Here is a 27,741-nt window from a genome sequence, read left to right on the forward strand (position 1 = left end):
GGGAAGGGACCGAGAATGTCGACTCTCCACTGAGCGAAGGGCCTTGGGGCGACGATAGGAGTGATTTGGCTGGCTGGTCGGTGTTGTACGTTGGTGTACTTCTGGCATGGTTCGCACCTCCGGACCAACTCAGCCACATCCTTCCTCATGGTGGGCCAATAGTAACCCTGCCGCAGGACCTTGTAGGCTAAGAATTTGCCCCCCAAGTGACTCCCGCAGATTCCTTCGTGCACTTCTCTGAGTGCGTAATCTGCGTCGGTCGGTCCCAAACACCTGAGCAAGGGAAGGGAGAATGACCTTTTGTAGAGTCGGCCATCCATGATCACATATTGGGAGCCGACCATCGGAGCCGCCTGGCCTCCGTGGGATCTTCAGGGCTGATCCCGTCGGTCAGGTACCGAACAATCGGATCCATCCAGCATGGTTCGGCCGTCAGTTGTAGCACCTCCTCGACCTTGTCGATACTCGACTGCTCGAGATTCTCCACGAACGTCCGACCCAAAGAGTCGAAAGCCGAGGTTGCCAGCCTGAAGAGTGCGTCGGTCCGAGCATTCTCCGACCTGAGGATGTGAGAAATTTCAAAATACCCGAGGTGCATTACGAGATCCTTCACTTTCTGGAGATATTTTGCCATGGCTGGATCTCGCACCTCGAATTCGCCTTTGACCTACCCTACGATCAGCTGAGAGTCGGAGAATGCCCGGAGGCTGTCGATCCCAAGTTTCCTTGCCATCCTCAAGCCGGCGAGGAGCGCTTCATACTCGGCTTGGTTATTGGAGGCTTTGAAGTCGAATCGGAGGGCGTACTCGGTGACTACCCCATCCGAGTTGGTGAGCAGGAACTCAGTCCCGCTCCCTTGAGCGTTTGAAGCTCCATCGATGTGCAGTACCCAGGTGGAGACCGGGTCAGGCTCGGAGACCGCGGCTCGTCCGGGGTCCGCACCCTCCGACCCTTGGTCGGCCGTCGGGCATTCTGCGATGAAGTCGGCCAGGACCTGGACCTTTAAGGCAGGTCGCGGTCGGTACTATATGTCGAACTCGCCGAGCTTCATTGCCCACTTCGCCAGTCGCCCCGATGTGTCGGGTCGGCGCAATATCGCCCTCAGGGGCTGGTTGGTGAGAACCACAATGGCGTGCGCCTGGAAGTATGGGCGGAGTCGTTGTGCGGAGATGGTCAGAGCAAAAATCATCTTTTCTGTCTCCGAATATCGAGCTTCAGCACCGCAGAGCACTTTGCTGATATAGTACATAGGTTGATGGGTTCGACTCTCATTTTTTCGGACGAGCACCGAACTGACCGCCTCGGGGGAAGTGGCCAAATAGAGATACAGTGTCTCCCCGACCTCTGGCTTCACAAGCAACGGCGGAGAAGCCAGGTACCTCTTCAGATCTTCGAAGGCCCGTCGGCACTCATCCGACCAAGAGAAGCCCCTCGCCTGCCTCAGGGTTTTGAAGAATGGAAGGCATCTTTCAGTCGACCGAGAGATGAACCGGCTGAGAGCAATGATTTTTCCATTCAGCTGCTGGATCTCCTTCTTGGTGTTCGGGTGGTGCATGTCGATGATTGCCTTTATCTTCTTTGGGTTAGCCTCGATTCCACGCTGAGAAACAAGGAACCCGAGAAACTTCCCCGAGGTCACTCCAAAAGTGCACTTAGTCGGATTCAGCTTCATTCGGTGTTGTCGCAGAGTGTGGAAAGCTTCTTCAAGGTCTCGAACGTGATCCGCAGTCTGCGTATTTTTTACCAGCATGTCGTCCACATATACTTCCATATTACGCCCGATCTGGTCTTTGAAGACCTTATTGATGAGTCGTTGGTAGGTGGTGCTGGCATTCTTCAGTCCGAAGGGCATTACTCGGTAGCAGTAGAGGTCCTTGGCGGTCACGAAGGCAGTGTGCTCCTCATCTTCGAGTGCCATCTGGATTTGGTTGTACTCGGCGAAGGCGTCCATGAAGCTGAGCAGTCGAAATCCGGACATCGCATCCACCAGCTGGTCGATCTTTGGAAGTGGAAAGCTGTCTTTCAGACAGGCCCGATTCAAGTCGGTGTAGTCGATACAAATCCTCCACTTCCCGTTGGCTTTCTTGACCATGACAACATTGGCGAGCCAATCGGGATATGTAGTTTCTCTGATGAAGCCCGCCTCGAGTAGCTTGTCCACTTCTTCGTCGATGGCCTTCTGTCTTTCAGGAGCAAAAGACCTTTTCTTCTGTTTCACCGGCCTCATCGTCGGATCGATGTTGAGTCAGTGTGTTATTGTCTCCGGGGGAATGCCCGACATATCTGCTGTCGACCAAGCAAATATGTCGGCATTGGCCTTCAGCAGCTCCGCCAACCGTCGTCGTTCTGAGTCGGGTAGTCGAGACCCGACCCATACCTTTCGGTCGGGTCTCTCCGCTATCGGGATTGACACGAGCTGTTCGGCCGGTGAGCCCCGTTCTTCCTCCTCCCGTTGGTCTAGCTTGTCGATCGTCAGGGAGCCCTTCAACTCGTCGCTTTGGGCGGAGATCTGGAAGCATCGGCGAGCGAGCTGTTGGTCTCCGCACATCTCTCCGACTCCATTTTTGGTCGAAAACCGAACCAAGAGATGGTACGTCGAGACAATCATCTTGAGGGCATTTAGTTTGGGTCTTCCAAGTATGGCGTTGTAGGCCGAAGGCACTTGGACGACCGCAAAAGTCAAAAGGACCGTGCTTTGTCGTGGTTCGGTGCCGACCGTCACGGGCAGAGTGACTTCTCCTTCCATCGTGACAGCGTCCCCGACGAAGTCTATCAAGGGCGTAGAGACCCTCTTGAGTCGGTCGGTTGATAGTCGCATCCGGAAGAAGGTCGAGTAAAACAAAACGTTCGTTGAACTTTCATTATCTACAAAAATTCTTTTTACATCATAGTTCGCTATTGTTGCCGAGACAACAACAGCATCGTCGTGGGGAGTTTGGATGCTCCGAACATCTGCTTCCGTAAAGGTGATTACGTCATCCGGGCGCAGTTTCTTCGTCGGCTCCCCTCCAGCAGACATCCCCGAGCCCAGTCGCTTGGAAATCATATTGATGACCCCGGCCGTCGGCTGATTGATCGTCGCTTCTTTAGTCGGCTGGAGTCATCGGTCGGCAACTGGTTGAGTCAGCGGGTTCCTCCAAAATTTATCGAGATACCCCCGGTGGATGAGAGCTTCGATTTCATCCTTAAGTTGGATGCATTGCTCGGTATTGTGGCCGTGGCCCCGGTAGAATCGGCAGTACTTTCGTCGGTCGAGGCCCTTTGCCTTCAGAGGTGGAGGCCGTCGCAGGTACTCTTCCCCCTCGATCTCCATCAAAATCTGCGCACGGAGAGCAGAGAGAGGAGTGTAGGAGTCATACCTGGGGCGTGTCGGCCTTGGAGTCTGCCATCGGGGCGACCTCTGGTTCCGTCGCGGGGGTGAGACCCGACCGTCGGTCGGGGGCCTGCCAGGTTCGGCGGGGTCCCGACCCTTTCTTCGCTTCTCCTTCGGGCCCTTGAACTTGATCAAGCGTCGGTCAGAGGCTCCTTCGTCCGCACGCATGTACTTGTACACGCGCTCCAACAGTTCGTCATCCGTCTAGAGGAGGGTCTTGTCCAGAGAGTAAGTGAACCGGGATGCCCTTAGCCCCCGTTTCATGGCCGAGACGGTCATGTCTCCGTTGAGGTCCCGAACCTCAAGCGTGGCCGTGTTGAACCACGTCATGAAGTGTCGGAGCGTCTCGTTTTCTCCTTGTTTGAGGGAGAAAAGGTTGTTCGACATTCGCGGTGGCTTCCGGCTAGTGCTGAAGTGGGCCACGAAAGAGTGCTCGAGCTGTCCGAAGGAATGGATACTTCCCGATCGAAGATCGGAGTACCAAACCCTGGCAGCTTTGCGGAGCGTAGCGGAGAAGCCGATGCAAAGGAGAGCGTCGGTTGCCCCTTGAATCGTCATGAGAGCTTTGTAGCTCTCCAGGTGGTCGATTGGGTCGGTGGAGCCGTCGTAGGGCTCCACGTGCGGCATCTTGAACCGAGTGGGGATCGGTTCATCGAGGATGAGTCGGGAGAGAGGTTGGACGGTCTGAAAGTCGGCGTCATTTGAAGACTTCTGCCCGTCCACCTGCAGCTGTGCGAGCCGACGGTCGATTTCCTCGAACCTGCGTTCGTAGTCGTCGGTCCATCGGTGCTGGGAGACCCGAGGAGTGGAGTCTCCAAAAGAGTCCGAGAGAGAGGCGGACGGCGTTCGCGGGTGCTTCTCCTTCCTTGCTCGTTCTAGCTGGGAGGGAGAATGCCGTCGGGACCGATGGGTGTCGCACTGCGGCCGCCCCTCCTCTCGGTAAGAGCGCTGTGGCAGGTGCTCCTGCAGAGGCGACAGAGACCGACGCAGGCGTCGGCGGCTGCTCCTGGAGGGCATCGGACGCGCCGTCGGTTGCCCGATCGGTGATGGCGGCAGCCGGACCGGCTGTTGCTGAAGGCTTTTGACCGCGTCCGTCAGCACGATCATCTGCCGCACGATCGCCGCGATCTGCGCCTCCGTGGTCACCGCAGGGTGCGGAGAGCTAGGTTCCGCCGCGGAGGGTGGAGGAGAGGCCTCTCCCCGACGAGAAGAGCTCCTCGCCGATCCAGTGATCCTCGATCGCTGAGCTCTTGTCTTTGTCATCTTGAATTCTGTGGGGGTTACGATCCCTGGTGCTGTCGATGAAGCACCAACTTGTCGCTATGAGCATTGCTTCGCCCCTTCCTGGCGCGCCAATCTGTTGCGGCCAATCCCCTCGTCGCCTGGTCGTCGGGAACGAGCACCTGCAAAAGAAAGTCCGCACTGACCGGAGGCGGCTCCGGCGGGGACCCTCCGACGGTCAAGTCAGAGAAGAGACTAGGCAACAGTGAAAAGAAAACAAGGAGCTCAACGAGAGAGGAAAAGAGAGAGAGGGGGCAAGCCCAAGAGTTTCGAAGGAACCTCTAGCACTGTTGCCTTCCTCGATATATATAATGGAGCGTGGTATGGCACCGTCATTAATGGCGCGGACAATTGAAGAATTGTCAATTCACTGTAGACTGTCAGAGTCACCGTAAATGTGTCAAATCACCGTGAGGCTGTCAAATCACTAGGGTTAACAATGCCCTAGGTGGGATATTGCCCCTAGGCGGCAGTGCCGCATGCTGTTGTTAGGACTGACAGTCTCTGGCAGTAGTACGGCGATTGGAGGAGTCGACCGACCTTAGGTCGGTGGCCAGCTGAGGGGCGTCGGATGGAGATTCGGATTCCCTCGACGGTCAGTCGGGCACGTCGTGGGAGTCGGGCATCGGACCCCCTGATGCAATCGGTCAGGAGGGCGGAAAAGGTCTGTCCGACCGACATATCCTCGGTCGATAGACAGCCGTCGATCGATCGGTGATGGCACCCGGTGATCGGTCGGTCGATTGGTCGGTCGGTCGGTCGGTCGTGTATGCCCGATTATAAGTCCGCATGAGCGGGGTCGGTCGGTATTCCCCAACAATAAGTTAAACATATTTTTTATTCAACGATTGGTATACAACATTTTGGCGGGGCAGTTAACCGTATGTGATGTTGAAGTTGATAAGTCACCTCATTGGTAAGTCTTTGAATGATTGTATGGCCGACTTGAATTTGCATCATACTTGTTGTCAAAAAGGTTTTTGGATGTAAGGCTCGGTTAGTTTGGTCTTCTCAGGCCAGTCGGGTTGGATTAGGGTCTAGCTCTATTGCATTAGGATGGGCCGGTATCCTATGATTTGGTTCGATATGATTTGGTAAAACCATCCCGACTCAATCTAGCTAAATTTGATTAATTTTTAAGGGATGAATGGGTTCGGATTGGGCTCGAGTAACTAGCAAATAGGAGGATTGCTTGAAAACTTGTGGAAGGCAGGGTAACGGCCGGAGAAGAAAGATCACGCATTCATGCTTATCCTGCCGCAGGCTATTTTGTGAGGAATACGGTCTTGTGCGATCCCCATGTCACCACTTGGCAATGGAGACGCCAGCAACTTACAGAATGACTAATATAGGAAAATAGAATAAACACTTTGACCATCTTGAATCTCCAAACAAAAATTTTATGAGAAATCAAGTGAAGTTCTATTGATAGGCCCAGCCTGATGACCATAATGAACCAAATTGAAACTAGTACTGGATATCAAACTGTCCTCTTCCAAGATTATCCCCTGTGGAGCAAAAGAATCATCTACTACCACACGACCCGTACGGTGCATAGGATATTATTTTCTATTGAAAAAATATACCAATCCTAAACTATTATTTTCTATTAATCACATAATTATTGGAGAATAATATATTTTATTAATATATAAACTATTTATTTTATTAATAAATATTTTTTGTTATTTTTGATAAAATAAATTTTATTAATATATTTATATTAAACAATATTGATTTTTTATAAAATAATATTAGTAAAAAATATTACTATTTTTAGTAAGACATATTATTTCTTATTACAATAGTATTAGTATTATGAATATTATTATTTTTGTTATTTTACTAAATTATTATTCATTTCAGTTAACATATTAAAATATTATTAAATTTTATTAATAGCAGCATCGCTAAATTTTGTTAATAATTTCTTCATGGTTTGGTAGCGTACAGATGTTTTGAACCTGGAATCTTATCTCCGTATTTAGTTAAACCACGATAGTGACATGCCGTTAGCCAATTAATTTTAAAATTACTAATATAATCCAATTGTCATGGTGGGACGTTCATTGATTGAGACATGTCGGCCAATCTAGATGGGTGCTGTACATGATGGATGCAACATTTCCTCGTATGTAATCTTATATTTACTATAATTAATATCTTATTAAAATTTTATAACCTATCTGTGATATCATATTTAAATATTATAATATGTTCACATTAATATCTGAATAAACTATATCATTTCATGGCCTGAACTTTTAGGTAATATTTACCGGAGGATATTAACTATTCGAGATCCCAAATAAGAATAATTTTTTTTTAAAAAAAATTTAAATAACAACAAAAGCTAATATTTTTAGAGGACGTTAACGGAATGGGTTACGTGACTTGCACATAAATCTCTTAAATCTGATGTGGCATGGTTCTATCTGACATAGTAAAATAAAAAAAAGATAGAAAATAGAAAAAAAAAGAGAGAGAAAAGAGATAAGGAGAAAAAATACAGACATTGCACTCGAACGGATGCTGAAGTTTCTATCTTCGTCTCTGCATATGAATCCAGACAAACTCAGACGAAACCAATCTCATTTTCGGAAGATCAATAAAAGCTTGGAAGGGTATCTGGTGGTTGGTGAACTTGGAGCGACATTTTTCGATTGGTGAGAACTGAAATTGAAATTAAGCTTTCGGTTTTTAATTTTGATGAGAATAATTGATTTTCGATTATAATTTTAGGTTAATATTTCATCGACAAAATCTAGGGATCTATTTTATAGAGAAATTTAAGGCACGTTTGTCAGGTTTTTATTGAGTGACGAGATTATCTGTTATTTTATTATTTTAAGAATGACAACCGATAATAAAATAGAGTTAAACTTCCGAGGGAGATTTGTTGCCAAGAACAATCGGAGGTTTTATGACGGGGGTAGAGAGGATTTGGTAGCTATGGGTCCTGATTATATATCATATCAAGAGGTCATTAGTACAATCAATAATGATCTTCGGTATTACAATGTTAGGGATGTATACTATACCGTTCCTTGGAGCACACTGGCACATGGTCTTAAGGTTTTAAAGAATGACGCAGATGTGCTTTATATAGTTAATGTGTATGCTGGTGATGTTATTCAACTGTATGTGAAGCATGAAGTGGAAGAAGGAGATGTGGGAGGGAGAGCAATTGATGATGTGCCAACTAATATGACAGAACCAGAGATACATCAAGAAGATGCAGGGCATGTAAGGCATGATATGGAGGGACAGAGGGTGGAGTGCAATCAAGCAAATCCCACTAATTCTGAAAGAGGCACTGGGATTGGTAACCAAGATGATGAGAACCATGAACAACATGGTAACCAGGAGGAAGGTGAATCAAATAATCAAGAAATATTAGTGTAGAGATTCATTGGGGGGAAGAACTAGGATTAGTAGGGTTCAACGGTAGCGACAAAGGCACCAAGATGAGAGTGCTAGAGAAGAAGAATGGAGATTCAACAATGCTATAGGTCCATCTACAAGGGAGAGGTATCAATCAGATTATGAGGACAGTGAGGGTGATCTACCTACCTTGGACTCAAGTAGCGACAAAAATAATGAGAATGGGAATGATGGTAAGAGAAAGATTGGTAAGCCTTTCAATACAAAAACAATGGGTAGATATTAAGTTTGAATTAGGAATACAATTCACTGATGCAGAAGCTTTCAAACATACTGTTACATGCTATGAGGTTGCAAATAGATTCAAGTTAAGATTCATGAAAAATCATGCTGAGAGGGTGACTGTTGAATGTAAGAAAGGGTGTCCTTTTTATGTGAATGCAACTTGCTTCATATAAATGTAGGGAAGGATGTCCTTTTTATAGGAATGCAACTTGCTTCAAATAAATTCAACTTTTTATATGAATATAAGAAAGGGTGTCCTTTTTACACGACTTCTTGTATATTAATCTCAATAACCCTACTTCACTAATGAGAAATATATGTAAACAACGTTGCAGCAAATAAACAACATCCATTCTGGCCAAATCTTATAATTTCATTGATTGGAAATACATTTGAGTACAAAAGCCAATCTGGCCAAACATCTAACATTTATATATAAAATTCCATATCAATAAACCACAAACTACCACAAAAGAAATGCACAAAGTGGACCACAAGTTTTTTTTTCTCATTCTCGCTATTGCAAGTTGAATCTGTAGGTCAAGTAGCTGCTCTTTGAGTTCAGCATTCTGATTGCTCTTATTCTCATTCAATTGACTAATTACATGACTAAAAGAAGCATAATTTGATCCTTTCTCTGGCCACCTCTTTTCACCAATTTGCTGCAATCTTGCAATTTTATCTTTCATATTCAAAATCTTCGATCTCTGTCTCATTATAATATCTCTAGCTCGTGCAGGATGAAGAGGATCAACCCATTCAAAATATTTGCACGCTGCAGATGATTGATTCAATCTAAATCAGTGGCCGTATAAAAAAATATATTTTCATGAAAAATGCATACCGAAAATTTTGGGTATCTATAAAATCTTTGCTATGTACTCCATGGCTTGAAGCTTGTTCAGCATCCTGCGACCATCCCACACATGCAAATTTTCTATCCATCAGTAGCATTAGTTGATTCTTCAAATATATAAGTCTCATTCATGAGCCCAGCACCTATGCATGATGGAGACCAGAAAAACTCTTCAATTGGACGAAATCTATCGTCCCTCATGGTGGAAGAAGTAGAAGAACCCTAATTTGAGATTTTTCCTCAATGCCCCTAAAACCCCAATCCTGGGTTTCGACCCTCCTTTATAACAGTCGTTTTCTTTTTTTTTTTTATGGGTAATAACTTAAGCTATGCCCCATCAGATATAAGGAGAGTAACCTGGATGTCACGTGATCTATTCTATTAACGAATTCTAACACCGTTAGAGCTCCACCCTTATCTGAAACTTTTTTAAAAAAATTTATTTTTTTTATATTTCGAAGAGTTAATATCCTAAAATGAATATTATCTAAAAATTCAAGTTCTGAAATGATAGTTTAACCTAATATCTATGGTATTTTAGTATGATAAATATTATTATTATTATTATTATTATTATTATATATATATATATATATATATATATATATATATATATATATATATATATATATATATATATATATATTGGTTATAAAATGGGAGTTGGAGGAGGATGGTCTGGTGCATCTATCGCTTTTGAACTTGATCATGAGGCTCCAATTTCAATCGAAGAATATTTGATTCAGGGCCAAATTTGAATGGCCATAAGGCTCCAACTTTTACTGTTATATATTTATTTTTTAAAAATATTAAGCTGCATGTATTTTGGGTAAATATATATTGACAGGCCATGTTGTCCATCACATCAGGTCACCCTATCGCTCGGGATCCTTTAAATGTTTACACTCTCCGGTAAATATTGTATTTTAGATATTTTATATATTTTGTTGCTGGTGGAGATCCATGTGATGATAAAAAGAAGAAATTATTGCTTGAAGCAGGTCCCAGCGGACATATGCACGGTGGATTACGCGGAATCGGGAATTGGTGAAATACAAGAGGTAATGCGGCGTGTTCTTCACCGTGGGATTTGGCGTGGTCCATTAGACTTGATCTAAATAATAATTAAATTATTGATTAAATCAAATCCATCATGTCATTTTCGAACCAATTTAAGCTTAATACGTTGCATGGAGAAACAAGTCATCGAGAGAACTGAACCCATCACCGATGGAAAGGAAAAAAATGGGCAGCTATAACCCATCTACGTAGTTGAGCACTAAGCTCACCATCCTTTCGCCATGTACGATGAGAATGAAAATATGGCTCAACCTATCAGTACGGTCAATAAGTTTATTATGCAGGTTTGAATTTAAGTTAAATAAATTTAGATCATAAATAAATTAATTTATTTTAATTTATTTAATATTTAAATTAAATTTAGATTTTAAAATTTTGAATAATTTAATCTATTTAAATTATGTCAGATCAAATTAATAAGCCATTTAAATGAGTTGAAAGTTAGAGACTGTTGATGATAGAAATGATCATCATTGGACCGCGTAAAATCCCACAGTGGATAACATGCTACGCTATCCCTAGTATTTCACCAATTCTCGATTGTGTGCTATCTATCATGCATATGCTCCTTGATTTGCCCTGGTATTTTAGTATGATAAATATTATTATTATTATTATTATTATTATTATTATTATTATTATTATTATTATTATTATTATTATTTTATATATATATATATATATATTGGTTATAAAATGGGAGTTGGAGGAGGATGGTCTGGTGCATCTATCGCTTTTGAACTTGATCATGAGGCTCCAATTTCAATCGAAGAATATTTGATTCAGGGCCAAATTTGAATGGCCATAAGGCTCCAACTTCTACTGTTATATATTTATTTTTTAAAAATATTAAGCTGCATGTATTTTGGGTAAATATATATTGACAGGCCATGTTGTCCATCACATCAGGTCACCCTATCGCTCGGGATCCTTTAAATGTTTACACTCTCCGGTAAATATTGTATTTTAGATATTTTATATATTTTGTTGCTGGTGGAGATCCATGTGATGATAAAAAGAAGAAATTATTGCTTGAAGCAGGTCCCAGCGGACATATGCACGGTGGATTACGCGGAATCGGGAATTGGTGAAATACAAGAGGTAATGCGGCGTGTTCTTCACCGTGGGATTTGGCGTGGTCCATTAGACTTGATCTAAATAATAATTAAATTATTGATTAAATCAAATCCATCGTGTCATTTTCGAACCAATTCAAGCTTAATACGTTGCATGGAGAAACAAGTCATCGAGAGAACTGAACCCATCACCGATGGAAAGGAAAAAAATGGGCAGCTATAACCCATCTACGTAGTTGAGCACTAAGCTCACCATCCTTTCGTCATGTACGATAGGAATGAAAATATGGCTCAACCTATCAGTACGGTCAATAAATTTATTATACAGGTTTGAATTTAAGCTAAATAAATTTAGATCATAAATAAATTAATTTATTTAATATTTAAATTAAATTTAGATTTTAAAAATCTGAACGATCTAATCTATTTAAACTATTTAATATTTGAATTGTGTCAGATCAAATTAATAAGCCATTTAAATGAATTGAAAGCTAGAGACCGTTGATGATAGAAATGAATCCTCATTGGACCGCGTCAAATCCCACAATGGATAACACGCTACGCTATCCCTAGTATTTCACCAATTCTCGATTGTGTGCTATCCACCATGCATATGCTCCTTGATTTGCCCTGGTTTATTTGGACTGAGTTCTCCCATGAATGACGAATCATAATATAGATGACATCCCCCAAACCCTCGCTCCTCTCTAGATTAGGTTTTCGCCCCTCCACTCTGATGGCTGCTGCTATGGCTTGAGCTCTCCTCTCCTCTCCCATTGCTGCCTCCCGCTCTTCCCTCACCCTCTTCCTCTCCAAGCACACCCTCACCCCCTCCCCTTTCGTTACAGACCTCCTCAAGCTCCAACTCTCGCCTCCCAGCCTCTCGCATGCGGCAGTCTGATCGAGAGTGGCCCGAATCAAGTTAGTCTAGTGCGTGGCTCGGTGGGCTGGTGACTCGGCTTACTCATCTTTGAACTCTGGGTCAAACGATGGGTTTAGCGACCGGCCACCGATAGAGATGGTGCATTGTTTTCGGATTGCAACTACGAGCACTGGCTCATCATCATGGACAAGTCTAGTGGCGAGAAGGCCATCAAGTAGGGTCTCTTTCAGGATTGCTGTGCCGAGTCACTGTTCTTCCGGGGCTTTCTCGGGAAGCACCTCTCTTACCACAACATATCGGTTCTTAGACACTTTTGGTGTCTCTATTCCCATTTCTTTCTCCCAGGATTCTTTTCGCTCCGTCCAGAATCTTGTCAAAATTTTTCCTCTCTGGTGATGGAGAATTCTGACTTTCTGTCATGCGAGAAGCTTAATTGCATGGCATATTGGGTGGGGGCAAACATCTCCTCAGCATTCTTCGCCTCTCTAGAGCGCTACTCCCACATCAATCTCAGCACCGCCGACAATGAGGATGAGGCTAAGGTGGAGGAGGCCAACAGGCCAGTTAAATAGATCGGATCGGATTGCGTCGGGATGGGTTAACTAATTATTTATTTATTAAATATATTAAATAAATCGGATTGGATTATCTATTTATTAAATATGGTAAATTCAAATTGTAAATTTTGATCTATTTAATAAATAGATCGAATTCAGATTTATCATTTTTTGAACCAACCTATATCTGATCCGGTCTATTTATGATCATTCCGATCTCATTGCCATCCTAAAATATACTAGGAAACGGATCCTATGTGGTACTTAAAAAATACCGCAAGATGTTATGCATGCTTTAGAGATGTTCATTAAAATATGGATGGCTGCATGTGTGTAATAATAAGAAAATAAGAATGGATAAATTTTAAAAATATCTGGACAGATAAATATCACATAATTATTTATTTTTTTATATATATTTTAAATTTTTTTAGTACCGGATCCCATTCCATAATAGGTACGCGGTGATGCCGTGAGGATGCCCCACCACCGTCGCTGACAGGTCGGGCTCGTATTTGTGTTCGTGGCCGGGCTTGGTCTCCGTTCTCCAGCTCCCCATTCTTCTTTGTCCGGCCATTAGGGGAGGAGGATGCTGGCCTTGGCGATTTTGGAGACGACAAAGATGCCGGTCGCGAGGTCATGCTCCTCGAGGCATACCTGGCGGAGATGAGCACCACTCGCTCCACCGCCTCTGCGAACATCGCTGCCATTCGATAAGCCCCGAACCCCCGCAGCTATTTCCGATGACCTCGAACCGCCGCACTCCTATGGCTTTGATGGCCGCCACCAGGCATCACACCCGTTACGCCTTCGATAGGTCTGGGCTGGGGGCCTCCAAGCCACCGAAGAAGAGGCTGAGGATGTAAAGGTCGAAGCAAGATCGAAGGACAGGGCGCAGGTAGTCGGCCCACTGCCATTTGCCGTGGGTGCTGAAGCCATGGATGAGGAAGAGCGGGGGCCAAGCGGGGTCCGGGGACTTGGGGGCCAACATTGGACGATAGCACCATCGCCAAGGATCGTGGTGGTCGGGCGGTAATAGCACAGGTCCCTCACGGCGGTGAAGCTGAGGCATGGGGCCATCTTTGCGGCGGCAGCCGCGTGCCGGATGTCGTGGGGCCCACATTGGTCGATCATGATGGTGGTCGGGTTTGAGTCGACGAGCACCACCTCGTAGCCCTCGTCACGGAGGCGGTGGTCGAGAGTCGCGCACTGGTGGGGGACAGAGGAGGGGGCGGACGCGGAGCCGGAGGCTGCCATGCAAGCATGCTTCGTGGTGGTCGAGAGGTTGGGAGGAAGGAAGAGGGAGGCGGAGCAGATGGAGCGTGGGGAGAGGAGGGGTGAGAAGCGAGCATCCAAGGCTCTGTTTTTTTTTTTTTTTTTTTTTTTTTTTTTTTGGTACATAATTTTGTATCGGTGATTGATTCTGTTCCATTCGGCGATTTACTTTTCCATGCGACGTGTCGAGCCTTGGTTGAATTGATCCAAAAATGATATGGTGGACGTCGATGTAACGTTACGTATGCATTTCTCCAACGAAGAACCTCGGTATAATATTCCCAATGACATTCATTCCACAAAACACTTTCATTTTATGACGATAAACTCCAGACTTAGCAACTTTAACAACACAGATGAAGCTGGATTATTTGAACTCTACTCCTAATTAAAACAACTAAACCAAACAACTCAGTACAACTTTCTCAAAGTCGTCCATGCCTGCCACCACCTCCGCCGCTGCCACCGCCACCGCCGCCTGCACCGCCTCCGTAGCCTGCTCCATATCCTGAACCTTCCCCTCCTCGATAACCACTGCCACCTCCTCCTCCATACCCACCACCACCCTTTCCAAATCCTCCACCATATCCTCCTCCATAACCACCACTCCCTCCACCTCCACCACCACCACCATGACTACCTCCTACTCCTCTACCATATTGTCCACCACTACCTCCACCCCGAGGCCCACCGCCACGGCCACCTCCACCATATGCACCGCCACGACGTCCTCTTCCCGGTCGATGACCACCTCCTACTCCTCCGCCATGTTGCTCGCCACCTCGATCCCGAGCTACCGCTACGTCCTTCACCTCCATTACAGCAACAACAGATACTACCATCAGCTGAACCGTCAGCCGATCTCTTATCATAAGTGCTGTTGTCGCCGCGTTCACAAGGCTCGCAATCTATCTCATCTAACTCATTCTTCTTAAAAGATTCTGAGTTGGTAGCATGGCATGAGAGCAAAAGGAGTGTCGAGAGGAGGAGAAAGATGAGGAAATTCTTCATGGATGTTGAGCAAATAGTGTTTGCAAGCCACAACTTGGCAAACACCAGTGGGCGTCCCTTTTCTAACATAGAGTGAGAGGGAATGGGTGAGAGAGATGGCCGTACTTTGGTGGTGCATGTGCTGGATTGAGAGTGATAGGTGTACTTCTTAATATGAAGACAGATGAGGGAGGGAATACTCTAATTTCTACGTTGGCCTCTTTCCCGTGGTCTCGTTTGAGGGACTGTCCCAGCTCCCTGGAAATAACAGAGGGCCGAGTCTTGTCCGTGTGGAGAGAGAAGCCCCACACTCCACATTTCAAGGCAGAGATCGTCCAGACGCGCACCTGGAGCTTTCTTTTGGATTGGCACGGGGGAGCTAGACATGGGATCAACTCTCAGGCTCAGCTGAGCGCATACAGCGACACCAGAGTCTCGAGAGCACCGAGTTTGGCTACCGCTGGACGTCGGAGATACCAAGAATTTTAGCCCTCCTGAAGGGTTGGGGGGGCGGGGGGATTTAGGGGACTCGACTGGATTAATTGGGTCAGCAATTTGAGAAGTCTGGTTCGTTTAGGACCTTCACGTTGTCGGATCCATGCACCGAAAAGTTGCCGTAACAAACTTTTCTGAGTAATGTAATAACACTTGCAGTCTGGAAGATGCGTCGAGGAAAATTTTAAACAGACAATGCTGCAATTTTAAGTATGTAAAAATGATAAATTAAGAGGTTATACATTAAAATCTTCATAATGCCTTTTCGAGTTGAGCAGGAAGGCTCCCTAATAAGTTCGAACAAAGCATAGAAAAATGACTAAGAAACCAAAAATTACTTTAAACAAGCGCATGGATAGTTAATTAACGAACAAAATCAATAATATTTTTTGTTTAGGTTGATGTCAGTGTATTACAGTGTAACTGATAATGCTTGATCAAAGATCATCATGAAACATCACAAAACAGGAGATAAAGAAATCCCAGAGCAGAAAACTTCGGACCAGCTCCCCCAAGACCGGCTTGTATCAATCCCCTATCAATGCAACAGGTGGCCACTGCCTCAAAAATGATGAACAAAATTACAAATTCCCCAATCCGTAGTGTGATTATTTCTACACCATGAAACAAATTGTAGTTAGCTGTCAGGAGTTCAAAGATCTGAATGGCATACACAATCGTTGTCCTCATATTAGTTTAAGTATATGAATCTTCCCGCCTGGGCAAGATGAACACCATACTCATGAAGGGTAAGTTCCCCATGGTATTTTCACTGACAAATGTACAAGTCAGACAGAAGGATTCATTGGTAGGCTGGGGAAAATTTTGATGAGGTTAATTTCTGTGTTTGAGGCTGTATACCGAAGATCTGACAAGCACTTTCAGTTAAGTCTCTGCCATAATTGAACTGCTCGTGGAAAGAGAGAGAATCATTGCGACTATTGCAGCTCTTGCTATATTTTGAGGAGCTTGACATAATCTTCAAATAATGCACTTTTTCTTGAGCCAACATGGTAAAAATTGTTGCTCTGTCCGTCTATACTTAAAATTTTAATCATCAGGATCCATCTCGTCATCCTGTTCGGCAGGCCTTGCATCAATTCTGCTTCCACTATCAGAATCCCCCTCCAGATCGTTGTCATCTTCAGGCAACTCGCCCTCCTCAACTTCCTCATCTTTTGCATCAGTAGCCTTTACAGAAACCATTGCAAGGCCATGAACCATCCAGTCAGGGCATCTATCCTCACCACCATATAGCAGTTCACCATTTTTGCCCTTCACAGGATTAGAAATGTCAGGCAATTTGGATGTTCTGCACGAACATTCTGGCAATGGATGAGAAAGGAATGAGGCAGGTTTAGATAATCGGGCCTCCACTAGCAAGCCATCAACACCCAAACTCTGGTTAAGGTGATCCCGCACCAGAACTGTCCAGTTGCGTTTTGGATGATATAAATTGTCACGATTAGTTTCAAAAAGCTCAACAAGAGTTTTCCTGGTTCAAGGTAAGAGGTCAATTACTGCCAGAACATAGATACAGACACACAACAATAGAATTGATAGGCACTGGAACTTCTGAAAATGAAATGGCTATATGCTTTTAGCACCTATGACTTGTCAAACAGCAGAAGTCACTAAATTGCTGTAAGCCCAGAGAATGATGCTCGCTCAAACAGCACACTCATATAGAAACAATTTACTAATCTAATGGTCAGTAGACATAAATGGATTAAGAGAGAGAATGAACGTTATAAAAATCTGCACGTCAGATATTATAGCAAGTTCATTTTTGACTTTCTGCAAGATAAAGCGGGAAATCACTAACAGAACTCACTCCGAAGACCTATCACGTTCTATGCTCGTAACCTATCTGTTTTACATTATGAAGTGTCGTTTAATGTCAATATGCAAATAGTTGATTGAATTTGGAATTTTATTAGGAGAGTTAAGTGTTATGGCTTTGCAGTAAGAACTTTACAGAAACAAAACATTAAAGCTTATAATAAGATTAAATATTGTTACAACTTATATACATGTGTGTGTGTGTGTGTGTGTACGAGCTCAAGTAGCAGAGATCGTAAGGAAAAGCTGGACTTGCAGCTCCTTTCAACACTCTCTCAAAGCAATTCACCTGCTTTTTGGTTTTAGGAAAAGATGGGAAAAAATAATTAAACCCACTGGTAAATGTATTTCTTACATGCTGCAACAAATATATGGTAATTTAACACCATATATTAAATGCATCCAAAGGTCAGTGTGATATCTAACTAATGCAATTGATGTGTGAATGATGAGTTATCTTGCAGTACTGATAGCAAACATAAAGAGTCATTCTACTCACAAGATCAATTGCATGGTTCAACAGAAACAGAGTAGCATGTACGTACCTGTCAGGGCGATATGTTATGCCAGAAGCTGTTTGGTATAACCGGTGCCCCATGACCAAGCTTGAAAAATCAGGCCACCCACTCCCATCATTGTTGAAGCCAGGAAAGAATGCATCAGCTTCAACAGAAACATAATAATCGAGGGCATCCCAGAGCAACCTGTGTGCTTGCATCCTCAAATCCAGAGGCGAAGGGTCTGGCTCTTTGTCAGTCTCAGCAACCCAACCATACCAACCTTCCTTCTCATGCTGATAAAAAGGCCTAGCAGGAGGTGGAGGAAGGGGTCGTGGCCGAGACCCAGCTTTTTTCCACTCTTCAATTAGTTGTTTCTCACTTTTCACAGGTGGGGGGTGAGGCAGATTTGAAGGAAGCGGATACTCTGGTCCGAACAAACTGGATAGCTCTTTCTTACTGCACAAAAAAGTACGATCCACCAAGTTTGCATACATGGCTCGCAGAGGAACTAAAATCCTTTGCCCACCAAATGTTTCAGCTCCAGCCAAGTATATTGTTGTATTTGGAGGATATCCCATTGCCCTTAGAAGAAGCCCTACCTGCATGGGTATTTTTGTCAAAAAAAACTAGTAATAAAAAACCAACAAATGATGAAACAGAAGGTTACAGATGTCCACCCGCTTATAGTTAAAAAAAGGATCAAAGTTATTCACTGCTTCCAAATAAGATATAATGATACAAGAGATAGAAAATTATAATATTAAAGAAACATAAACTATGAAAACAAAGCTTGATGTTTCAAGATAGAAAGAACATTTGCCTTTTATTTATGTCAGAACAGATGAATAAAATGATTACTAATCAAATCCTAGATCAAGAAAAATACTGGTTAGAAATGGTGTTATCAGTTGAGAGAAACACTTTTAGTTGTACAAAACTTGGCAAGTGAGCATCAACACACAGGCACATAAATACAATGTCAGAAAAAAGGAGCTGCTTCAACTTCTCTAAAGTGCACATATCAAAATTTCACCATAGCAAACAAGAAAAAGAGATCCATAATGAATTCTAACAAGTCTCACCCGTTCTGTTTTGTTATATAATACCTTCTAAGAGGAAAATTAACCAGCAAAATAAGAAAGGCACTTTTAGCAACATTTAATAGAAATAATTTGGCCAGAAGCTGAACATGCACAATTTTACTGGCCGTGGAAAACTCGCTGAATAATGGAAATATAACATGATTAGAACCGCACAGCAATAACTCTGATTGCTCCTAACTTTATAACAGATTCATGGATAACATTTAACTTTTGCCAGTAATCACAGACTCTCAAGGCATATAAAACCACAAATTTCAAAGAAACAAAGCATCATACATAATTTGACCTATAACTCACTCATGAAGTTGGCAATAAAAACACATCAAAAATAGGTTTGTTTCTGGCTCAACATTGCCATAATTTATCACAGAAGCAAAATTTGCAGCATATAAGCTAATATTAGAACTTAGCTAGTGATGTAGTGAAAGTATAAAAACAAAGTTTTATCCAACTTTTACATAATAGTTTGGCATGAAGGAATGGATAAGCAAAGTCACCTCCTCAGGCATGAGAGGACAAGAGCCATTTTTCTTTCGAGCCACTGAATCAACACTGAGTCCTTCATGAACCACTCTGCGTTGGATCATCTGCTTCCTTCTATATTGTATTAGTTCAGTGTGAACATCCTAGGCAGCATAAATTAGTAAGCCCATCAAGAAAGGAATAAATGAGGCATGGGAGTAAGATGTAAGAATGTAATAGAATCATCGAAAGTGACATAGCACAGCTAAACTATATCAACTCATATAGATGTCTAATGGAAGCTTTATCAACAGAAAATTTTACCAAAAATTGAAGAATGAGAGAAGGAAAAGCAGCATAAAGACTAGTAGTGCTGTTCAATAGGAGATCAGTTATCATATCAACCTGAAAAAGCTCAGCACAGCCATGAAATGCTAGAGTGTCTCTCACAAGACCAGGGTGATATGCTAGATATGGACGACCAAATGCACGCAGCCTGCAAAGAAACTTAAACTGAGATTAACCTGAAATCTACTGACTATAGCAGCAGACATACACAAAACAACAAGACTGACACAATTCCTGCAAGTTAGAAATGTGAAAAGAACTGAGGCAGAGGAAATAGTCTGAAGTAAAACATAGAGATCATATAATTACATGCAAGAACTGAAGAAAGCATTGGTTGCATAAATAAGTTGCATATGCCAGAGAAGTTTCATAGGGAAAATGGTCTATTTAATCATATAATTGTTGATTACAGTAATAGAATGATCAAGCTAAGCAGTTGCACCTCTCTACAATTTGGTTGCCAAGAATCTGAATTTCTGGGCGGAACTGTAGGGCATGGAAAGCAACCCGGCATCTGAGTCTTTGATACTCTGCCATACTTTCTGGAAGGATAGACTACAGAAGTGACAAGAGTGTCATCAGATAATCAGAATAGAACTAAAAGCTTCTCTTTATAAGTGAAAAATTAGTTGAAGGAACGTAACTTATAGAAAAAGCTGTAGATTCGTCTAACATACCACAATTGAAATATTTTGAAACAATGTATTTATGTGGAAAAGAGGACCATAATTCTTGTTAAGGCAAAGTTCCTACTTCCAGATATTACACCCCATTCCCATATCTTACCTCCTAATGCACCCTTTGATATGTCGATCACTTGAGATTTTGAAAACTCATATAATCCTTTTCAACTCTGATTAGCTATAGGTATCTAATAATGAATTTAAAGGATGGAACATATGTTACTGTTATTACTATTATCTTTTGAGTTTTCTGATAACCTCATACCAACTCTAGTTTCATGGTAAGTATCAAGCTTCAAAGATAAATGGAGGTTCTGAACAAGACACGTCAAGCATAAATATTTTGACAAGAAAATGATGTGACTGCCTTCTGTCTCAATGTTCTCAGAGTAAACTGAAAGTGTCATCTACCATAAAATAGTCAATATGAAAGACCATAGCTTTTGCAAAAGTTCTTAGTCAACTGAAAAATCAACCCCTTTCCTACTGGACATGGATTTTGTCAAGGATTTTCAGCACATTGATTGGGATATCTATAAGAAATATCGATCCTTTGGCCTTTATTTTTCTTTTTGCTTTTCTCTTGATCTGTGTTTCGCCAAGCCAAGAATAATTAACAACAAAATGAATGACCAAGAGAATTTATGGAAGAAGAAAATGATTCTTTCTTTTTCTTTGGCAGGCTCAGCCTTTGGCAACCAGTGTCAAGAGAATTGGCAAGAATGTTACATCAGAAATTGCAAAAGTTAGAAGTACAAAAGCGTCTAGCAAGATTCAGAACAAGGTAACAATAACTAGTATGCAACAATTATAATTGACTCATTGAATAGATGCATTTTAAAATGTTTAGTGAAAACTTCTTGTGTTGCTTTCCTCTGGCTCATTTAATGATTACCAAGTCTGCTGTCACCTCCCTTATCCACCCTCACCAGCTATTAAACATTCCCCACAGCCTTCTACCTCCCTCAACCTCACAGGATGGTCAGGGCTTAAAGCTCTTGCCCTTTAACCCTCAAAGTGAGGTGTGGGAATACCTGAGGTTAACCAAACATAGCCCACATCACACAATGCATGCATCATATGCAAGTGCTGGGTCTTACACGGTCTGCTTGGATACCCACTTTGCAGCCCATCCATACACAGAGCCTTCTTGATGCATATTTGAGAAAGACAAGGGCTTGCTATATATGCATATTTGACTGCAAATACTACTTTGTAGAACAATATTTTTTTCCTTCATTCAGATTCCTTAAAGAGGGCAACATGTTGAAGATGCATGATCAACCAAGTAAGAAATCTCATGGCTCAGCCACTTCAGCTAACCAAGACAAGAGGGTGCCAACTGCCAACAGGATGAGCTGATAAAGTCTCTAGTCTTGGTACAAGAGACATGGATTCGATTCCCACTCTCTAATGATTGAAAAAAAGGTGGGGTTTCCTCCAACTGTTAAAAAAGAAAATAAAAGGGACCAAAACAAAGGATTTTTTTCCATGTTGCTTAGTGTAACAAGAGTATCATATACTCCTTCGGGAATATTTTTTAGCAAAGGACCCAAAAGAACAAACAGTTGGACCAGATATGATATGTATAAAAATCTCTTCTATTCTTTTGACATGGTGTGGTTCATCTACAAAGGAGTGAACCCTTCAGCTAACTATGATGCCTGAATTCACAATGGTGTGACGCAGCTACTTTCTTTAATCTTCTCAAGGTCCCATCTGCACTTAAATATCTTCCCTCTAACTTATCTTCGATATTCTTACATTAAATAATCTTCTAGCTTTCCATTCCATCTCTCAGCCCTCTTATTTGTAATGACTTAGACCCGCTACACCTTCCCACAGAACTATATTATTAGTTTCAATTTCTTTTCGCAGACAAACATAATCATATTTCAAGTTTATTGTTGAATTTGAGAAAGCCTGTAATTTCTTGATATTCATCCACAAAACCTTCAAAGCTTCAAATTACATCCTAGACTCTCTACCCTCAAGGACCAAGCCTTGCCTATGAAAGCCGTGTCCCCTTAGAATTCTAACTGTTGTGGGATTTCAGGTCTAAACAACAAGTCTAGCAAATCCAATTTTGAGTTTTAACGAAACCATTTTTAATCAAAAGATCCTTTAGCCCTCCTGAGTGCAACTTTTAATTTTGCAGAAATCTAGCCATATACCATGTAAAATAAATCTGATGTGCAAGAAAAATATGAACCACATTTACTTTTCTTCCCATAATAATGTGTGTATCTTTTTACCAAAAGCAAAATCTATAGTATGTGATGTACTCATTTACTTTCTTAAAGAAAACAAATCATAAGAATGCAATATAATGGTTCTCATATACATACATACATACACATGCAAGATGTAGATGTGAAGAGCACCTCCACAGTTTTGCATACATAACAAAAGTTTTAGACATCCAAAATGCATGCATTCCGCAAGCTAGCTATCAAGAGCAAAGAGGACTAAAAAAGCAGCCTTTCTACTATAGCACTCCATCCAGCATCATTGTTTTGTTTCGGACTACTCAACAGTGAAGTATGTATAAGTATTTGAAAAGAGGTATATTCATCAGTCGATAAAGAGTAAAATGACCAAAATTGCCCACAATGGTCGAGCTAGAGTTGCAGGAGTCACGATCAGTTGTATGGCATAATTATAGATAAGATAACACTATTTATAATGAATATATACATCAACAACAATCTAAAGATCCATTTTTGAAGAAAAATGCAATTACAGCTGAGAGCCATAAATAAAAGAAAATCTTATAAAAATTGCACCTGAAGGCATCCACCATGATTTATTATCAATCCAACAACTTTTGACCGTTTAAGCTTGGGCAACACTTCTGTGAGATAGAAATTTGGTGGGGCTGAATTTTGAGGCGAAACTGTAGGAAACTTGGTCTTTTTTCTAGCCTCCTTCAAATCATTTGGCAAGCTCTTCACAACAATGACATCATTAGAAAGTGCAGCAATGAACTGCTCCTCATTGTAGAGATAAGAGAAACTGTTGAATTTGGTACTGGGGAGCACAAAAATAAACGAAACATATAAACTTCAGACTACAACAAAAGGTTAGGCAACTAAAATGTATTTTAAGAATCAATAGGGAAAAACCTGATGCCTTTTGAACGAAGACTTTCTTGGATCTCTGGAATGACTAAAGTGGCATTCAAAAGCCTGGCGATGGCGACAAGATCACAGATCTAGCAAACAAAGAACCACATTACATATTTATCTGGAAATATATATATATATATATAGAGAGAGAGAGAGAGAAAGAGCACTTCTCAGCTGAAAAAGACCTACCGCAGATCTTATCTTATCAAATCCGCCATATATCTTTGCATATATGAAACCATTCTGTTCTTTTGGAACTGCAAAAAAAAAAAAGGCCACACGATTTCTACGTCACAAAATCTCGAGCATTTATTCTAGAAGAAAAAAAAAATGGCATCGAATTCAAATTAGGCAATAATCTTGGTGGATAATTACTCACGCAGTAAAATCACTGCTTATATAGGCAGTCCATATCAAAATTATTTTCCTTTTCAACAAAAAAGATAGTTTCTTTTATTTCACTACCTTTCAGTTTGAAGCATCTGGGGGGTGGGGGGGAATCAGAACAGGCAAAACATCTCAGTGCAATAATGGGCCTAACATGTCTGTCAAGGAAGGGATCTGACATGCAGTCTTGCCTATATCACCAAAACAGTTTATATCTTATTTCTACATGCATGGATGTGGCAAGATAGTGCTCTAACTATGGCTTCTTTAACTAAGACATGTTCGTGCAATACAGCACAAAATAACTAGCTAAAACATCCAAACATATAAAACAAGTTCATGCTGGCTCCTTGTTTACCTTTTGAATGGTATATATAGGATGGATAAATTGTTTTAAGGAACCCATGAGATCATGTAAGTCACTAGCAGTCTGCTTATGGCTCCTTTAACCAAATATATTTATGCATCATAACAAGATAACTAGTCATCATGGACATCCCAAAGGACACCAGGACTGTGTACCATCCTGAGGGTCGGGACAAGACCGCCCTGCCATTGTCTCAACATCTCAATTGGCAAGTTTTCGGACATCCCCTGTTCCAAGTGTCAGACAAGATGGAACGGCAGCATATCCCATTACATGGACAAATCAAGATAGCTTCATCCCGTGGAATTTAAAAACTTGCTAGTCATGTCAAGGCAAAAGATCCATTCAAGATGTTGTTTAAAACACAGAATTCACCGTAACCTGAGTTTGCTCCTCTTTTGCCTTCACAAAACCCAATCCTCCCAAATCCAACCATCAACTAGAAGTTCTGTGGTTTTATTCTTATCTTCCTATTTGGTTTTTTAATTTTTGCTGAGGACTTATTGTTGTTCAACTTGTATTAAGTGAATATATAATACAAATTTATGAAATGTAAAAGAAATCAAAGCAATATATACATCAAGGATCTTGCACTAGTCTTACCTGGATAGAAGGTTCTAGTATTAGCATATGGCTGCAAGGTTTCCAAAGAGCTCACAGGACCCCATAATTTTCGATAACGAAGCTTCTGTACCATCATTTAAAAACAATCATCAGATGATTCTGAAAAAAAAAAAAAGAATATGGTGTTTCTCAATGTAGCTTTTAGGAAAAAATAATGTCAGTGCATGTACAATCCCGCTAACAGAGACATTGAGATTCAGCACACCCACAACCTAAAACTCCAAAACAGTATTATAGCAACTATGGCAATAATTATGGTGGTGATGAAGACATACTTGTCCAATTGCATAGAAATCATCCACTCCCAACTTGTGATGTATAAAGTCTCCAGCTGAATAATTAGCAAGAAGAAGGTGGACCAGCAAAGAAACCACGGATAAGGCAATACCCACAAGTGCAGCCAACTTGAACTTGCTCTTGTGAAACATCTTAAACTATCACTTGCATTTCAAACCTTGAATTATCATCCAACTAATACATCATAAAGAAATACATAAATATAAAATTAGTTTTAGATGCATACGTCAATACAGTGTCAACCAAGTCAATCTGAAGGAATTATAAAACACAGAACCACATATAGCAGATGGGGAAAAAAGTGAATTTCTTCGGGTAACAGGAAAATGAAATAAACTTTGTAACAGAAAAGACAGCAAGATATCTCGCGTGATAAACAAAACTGGTTTAAAAAAAAAAAAAAAGACGTGAGAATTGATTCACAAGCTGGATCATTGAAGCTGCTAAAGTTATTAATGTAATTAGTGCTCGAAATTATCATAGTAGATCGCTAAGGAAGACAAATGCCATCGAGCTAAAAAGAGATCTATGCAGCAAAATTATAGAACTAATTCGTACAGAGATACTTGGTGGCTAGACTTAGGCAAAATCACTGCAAGGAAGCACCTAGAAAGCAGAAAAAAATGAAAAACCGAAGATGCTTCGAAAGCACCCAAGAAATTCGAGATCTAGTGGTTCAAAAATGTCAACAATTTGAAACTTCGGAACTTTACTTGGCAATCGTCTACCTCTAAAAACCAAAGAACAAACACATCTCCCTCCTCTTCCTCTCCCCTTAGTGTTCTCCTTCCAAGATTTCAACCAAATCGGCTCCATCGAGCTCCTAATTCAATTACAAACCCAAAAAGATCCCATTCTGATCATAGAAACAAACCACTATAAATCTCTACCTAAAAACCTGGCAAACGGATCAAGTAGAACAAGGCAAGGCACTCAAAACCCTCGGAGATGGAAGGATTAAAAAGGAAACGAAAGGAAAAAGAAGACGGAAGGAATAACAAGGAAAGGAAAGGAAAAGGAGGACTCTTCTTCTATTCGGCGCGGAGATCTGCAAGACGAACCAGAACCCATCGACAAGCATCGAATCGGGACGTGAGTCGCTCAGTGCTCTTACCTTCCCTCAGATCTCCATCGAAGACTTCGAAGCAGCGGGCGAAGAAAAGCCCTAGAAATTTTCGAGGGAGGGAGACGGCGTTGGATGTTGATTTTAGTAGCTCAGATGGAAGCTTTGAGGAAGACGAGGAGTGCGACGGGGACTCGTTTTTATTTATTTTTATTTAAGTTAAAATTATCACCATTTCTTTTAGATTCGGGAGATGGCGGAAACCTGGAGTTCTCGACCGGTAAGCGAACCGGACCTGGTGCCTCAACCGAGACACATCTTAGCACGTGCGGTGCATGTGATCTCTTTAACAACAAATAGCCATGATCCCTCTGCATTAAATTTAATATATATTTTTAAATTTTAATTTGTTATTTTTATGATTATTTTATTTATTAAAAGAAGGGTGTACCTATAATTAGAGCTGTTCATTTGGTTTTAATCGATCCAGTCCGATTCGAATCGATTCAATCCGCAAATTGAATAACGAAAAAATAAAAATCAAAATCGATCCGAATAAAAAAAAATCGAACAAAAAATTTCGATTCGGTTCGATTCGATTATTTAATTTTTTTATAATTTTTTTATTTTTAATTATTTATTTTTAATATAATATATTCAAATAATTATTATGAATTTATTATTAATTTATTAAATTATATTTAATTAAATTCAACATTTTTGGATTTGTTGATTAATAATTTTTTATATTAAAAATCAATAATTAATAAATAATGATATACTGATAATTAATAAATAATAAATCGATAATAAATAAAATATAACATATCAAAAATCACATCATTTATAATATAAACAAGCAATCAAGTATCACAGTAAATTATAATAATAGATCAAATATAAATATCCAATCATCCATCCATATATCCAATAAGTTCTCAATATAGTAAACAATATAAATTTAAATTATTATTTTAATTTTCGATTTGATTTTGAATTTTTTGATTTTTAACCGAATCGAACCGAAAAATAAAATTCTTAAAAATGAAAATCGAAAATCGAACCGAACTATATTGGATTCGATTTCGATTTAATTTTTTTATTCGATTCGGATCAATTTTCGATCTAAAATCGAATTATGAACAACCCTACCAGTAATGGGATCGCTAACCTAATAATCTATTACTCCTCTTTGTAGCAAATTCTTATTAGATATATGATTTGAAGAACCATTAGTATATATCTCAAAATTTGCATTACAAATAGTATAAATTAGTTGACCACTTTGCAAGCAATCACTTGCGCATCCCAATAAATTGCTTGCATGATGTAATATAAATTTTATATATTGTCTATTGTATCCAATTGTACTAGAAATATATGCAATTTATCTCCAATAAAT

The 27,741-nt window shown here is 41.3% G+C and overlaps 1 protein-coding gene across 1 annotated transcript; it reads right to left on the bottom strand.

The window, feature by feature from the left end:
* Window positions 1-16,123: 16,123 nt before the first annotated feature.
* Window positions 16,124-26,528, bottom strand: LOC105054289 (protein EMBRYO SAC DEVELOPMENT ARREST 30). The gene is made up of 11 exons (XM_010935786.4): window positions 26,391-26,528; window positions 25,255-25,450; window positions 24,959-25,043; window positions 23,791-23,858; window positions 23,599-23,687; window positions 23,260-23,503; window positions 20,233-20,345; window positions 19,848-19,938; window positions 19,478-19,606; window positions 17,923-18,476; window positions 16,124-17,030 (listed from the first exon to the last, which is right to left on the bottom strand). The coding sequence occupies exons 2-11, from the start codon at window positions 25,405-25,407 to the stop codon at window positions 16,586-16,588; spliced, it is 1,971 nt and encodes a 656-aa protein (XP_010934088.1). The 5' UTR covers window positions 25,408-25,450; window positions 26,391-26,528; the 3' UTR covers window positions 16,124-16,585.
* Window positions 26,529-27,741: the final 1,213 nt, after the last annotated feature.

This window comes from Elaeis guineensis, chromosome 2, assembly GCF_000442705.2.
Source record: "Elaeis guineensis isolate ETL-2024a chromosome 2, EG11, whole genome shotgun sequence".
Classification (NCBI taxonomy): domain Eukaryota; kingdom Viridiplantae; phylum Streptophyta; class Magnoliopsida; order Arecales; family Arecaceae; genus Elaeis; species Elaeis guineensis.

What these genes read in the sequence shown, in the direction of transcription:
- LOC105054289 (XM_010935786.4), bottom strand. Translation starts at nt 25,407, where the DNA reads ATGTTTCACAAGAGCAAGTTCAAGTTGGCTGCACTTGTGGGTATTGCC. An exon ending in TACTAGAACCTTCTATCCAG is followed by an intron (nt 23,859 to 24,958) that starts GTAAGACTAGTG and finishes TTTTTTTTGCAG; the next exon opens with TTCCAAAAGAACAGAATGGT. An exon ending in GTCCTCTCATGCCTGAGGAG is followed by an intron (nt 18,477 to 19,477) that starts GTGACTTTGCTT and finishes ATACCCATGCAG; the next exon opens with GTAGGGCTTCTTCTAAGGGC.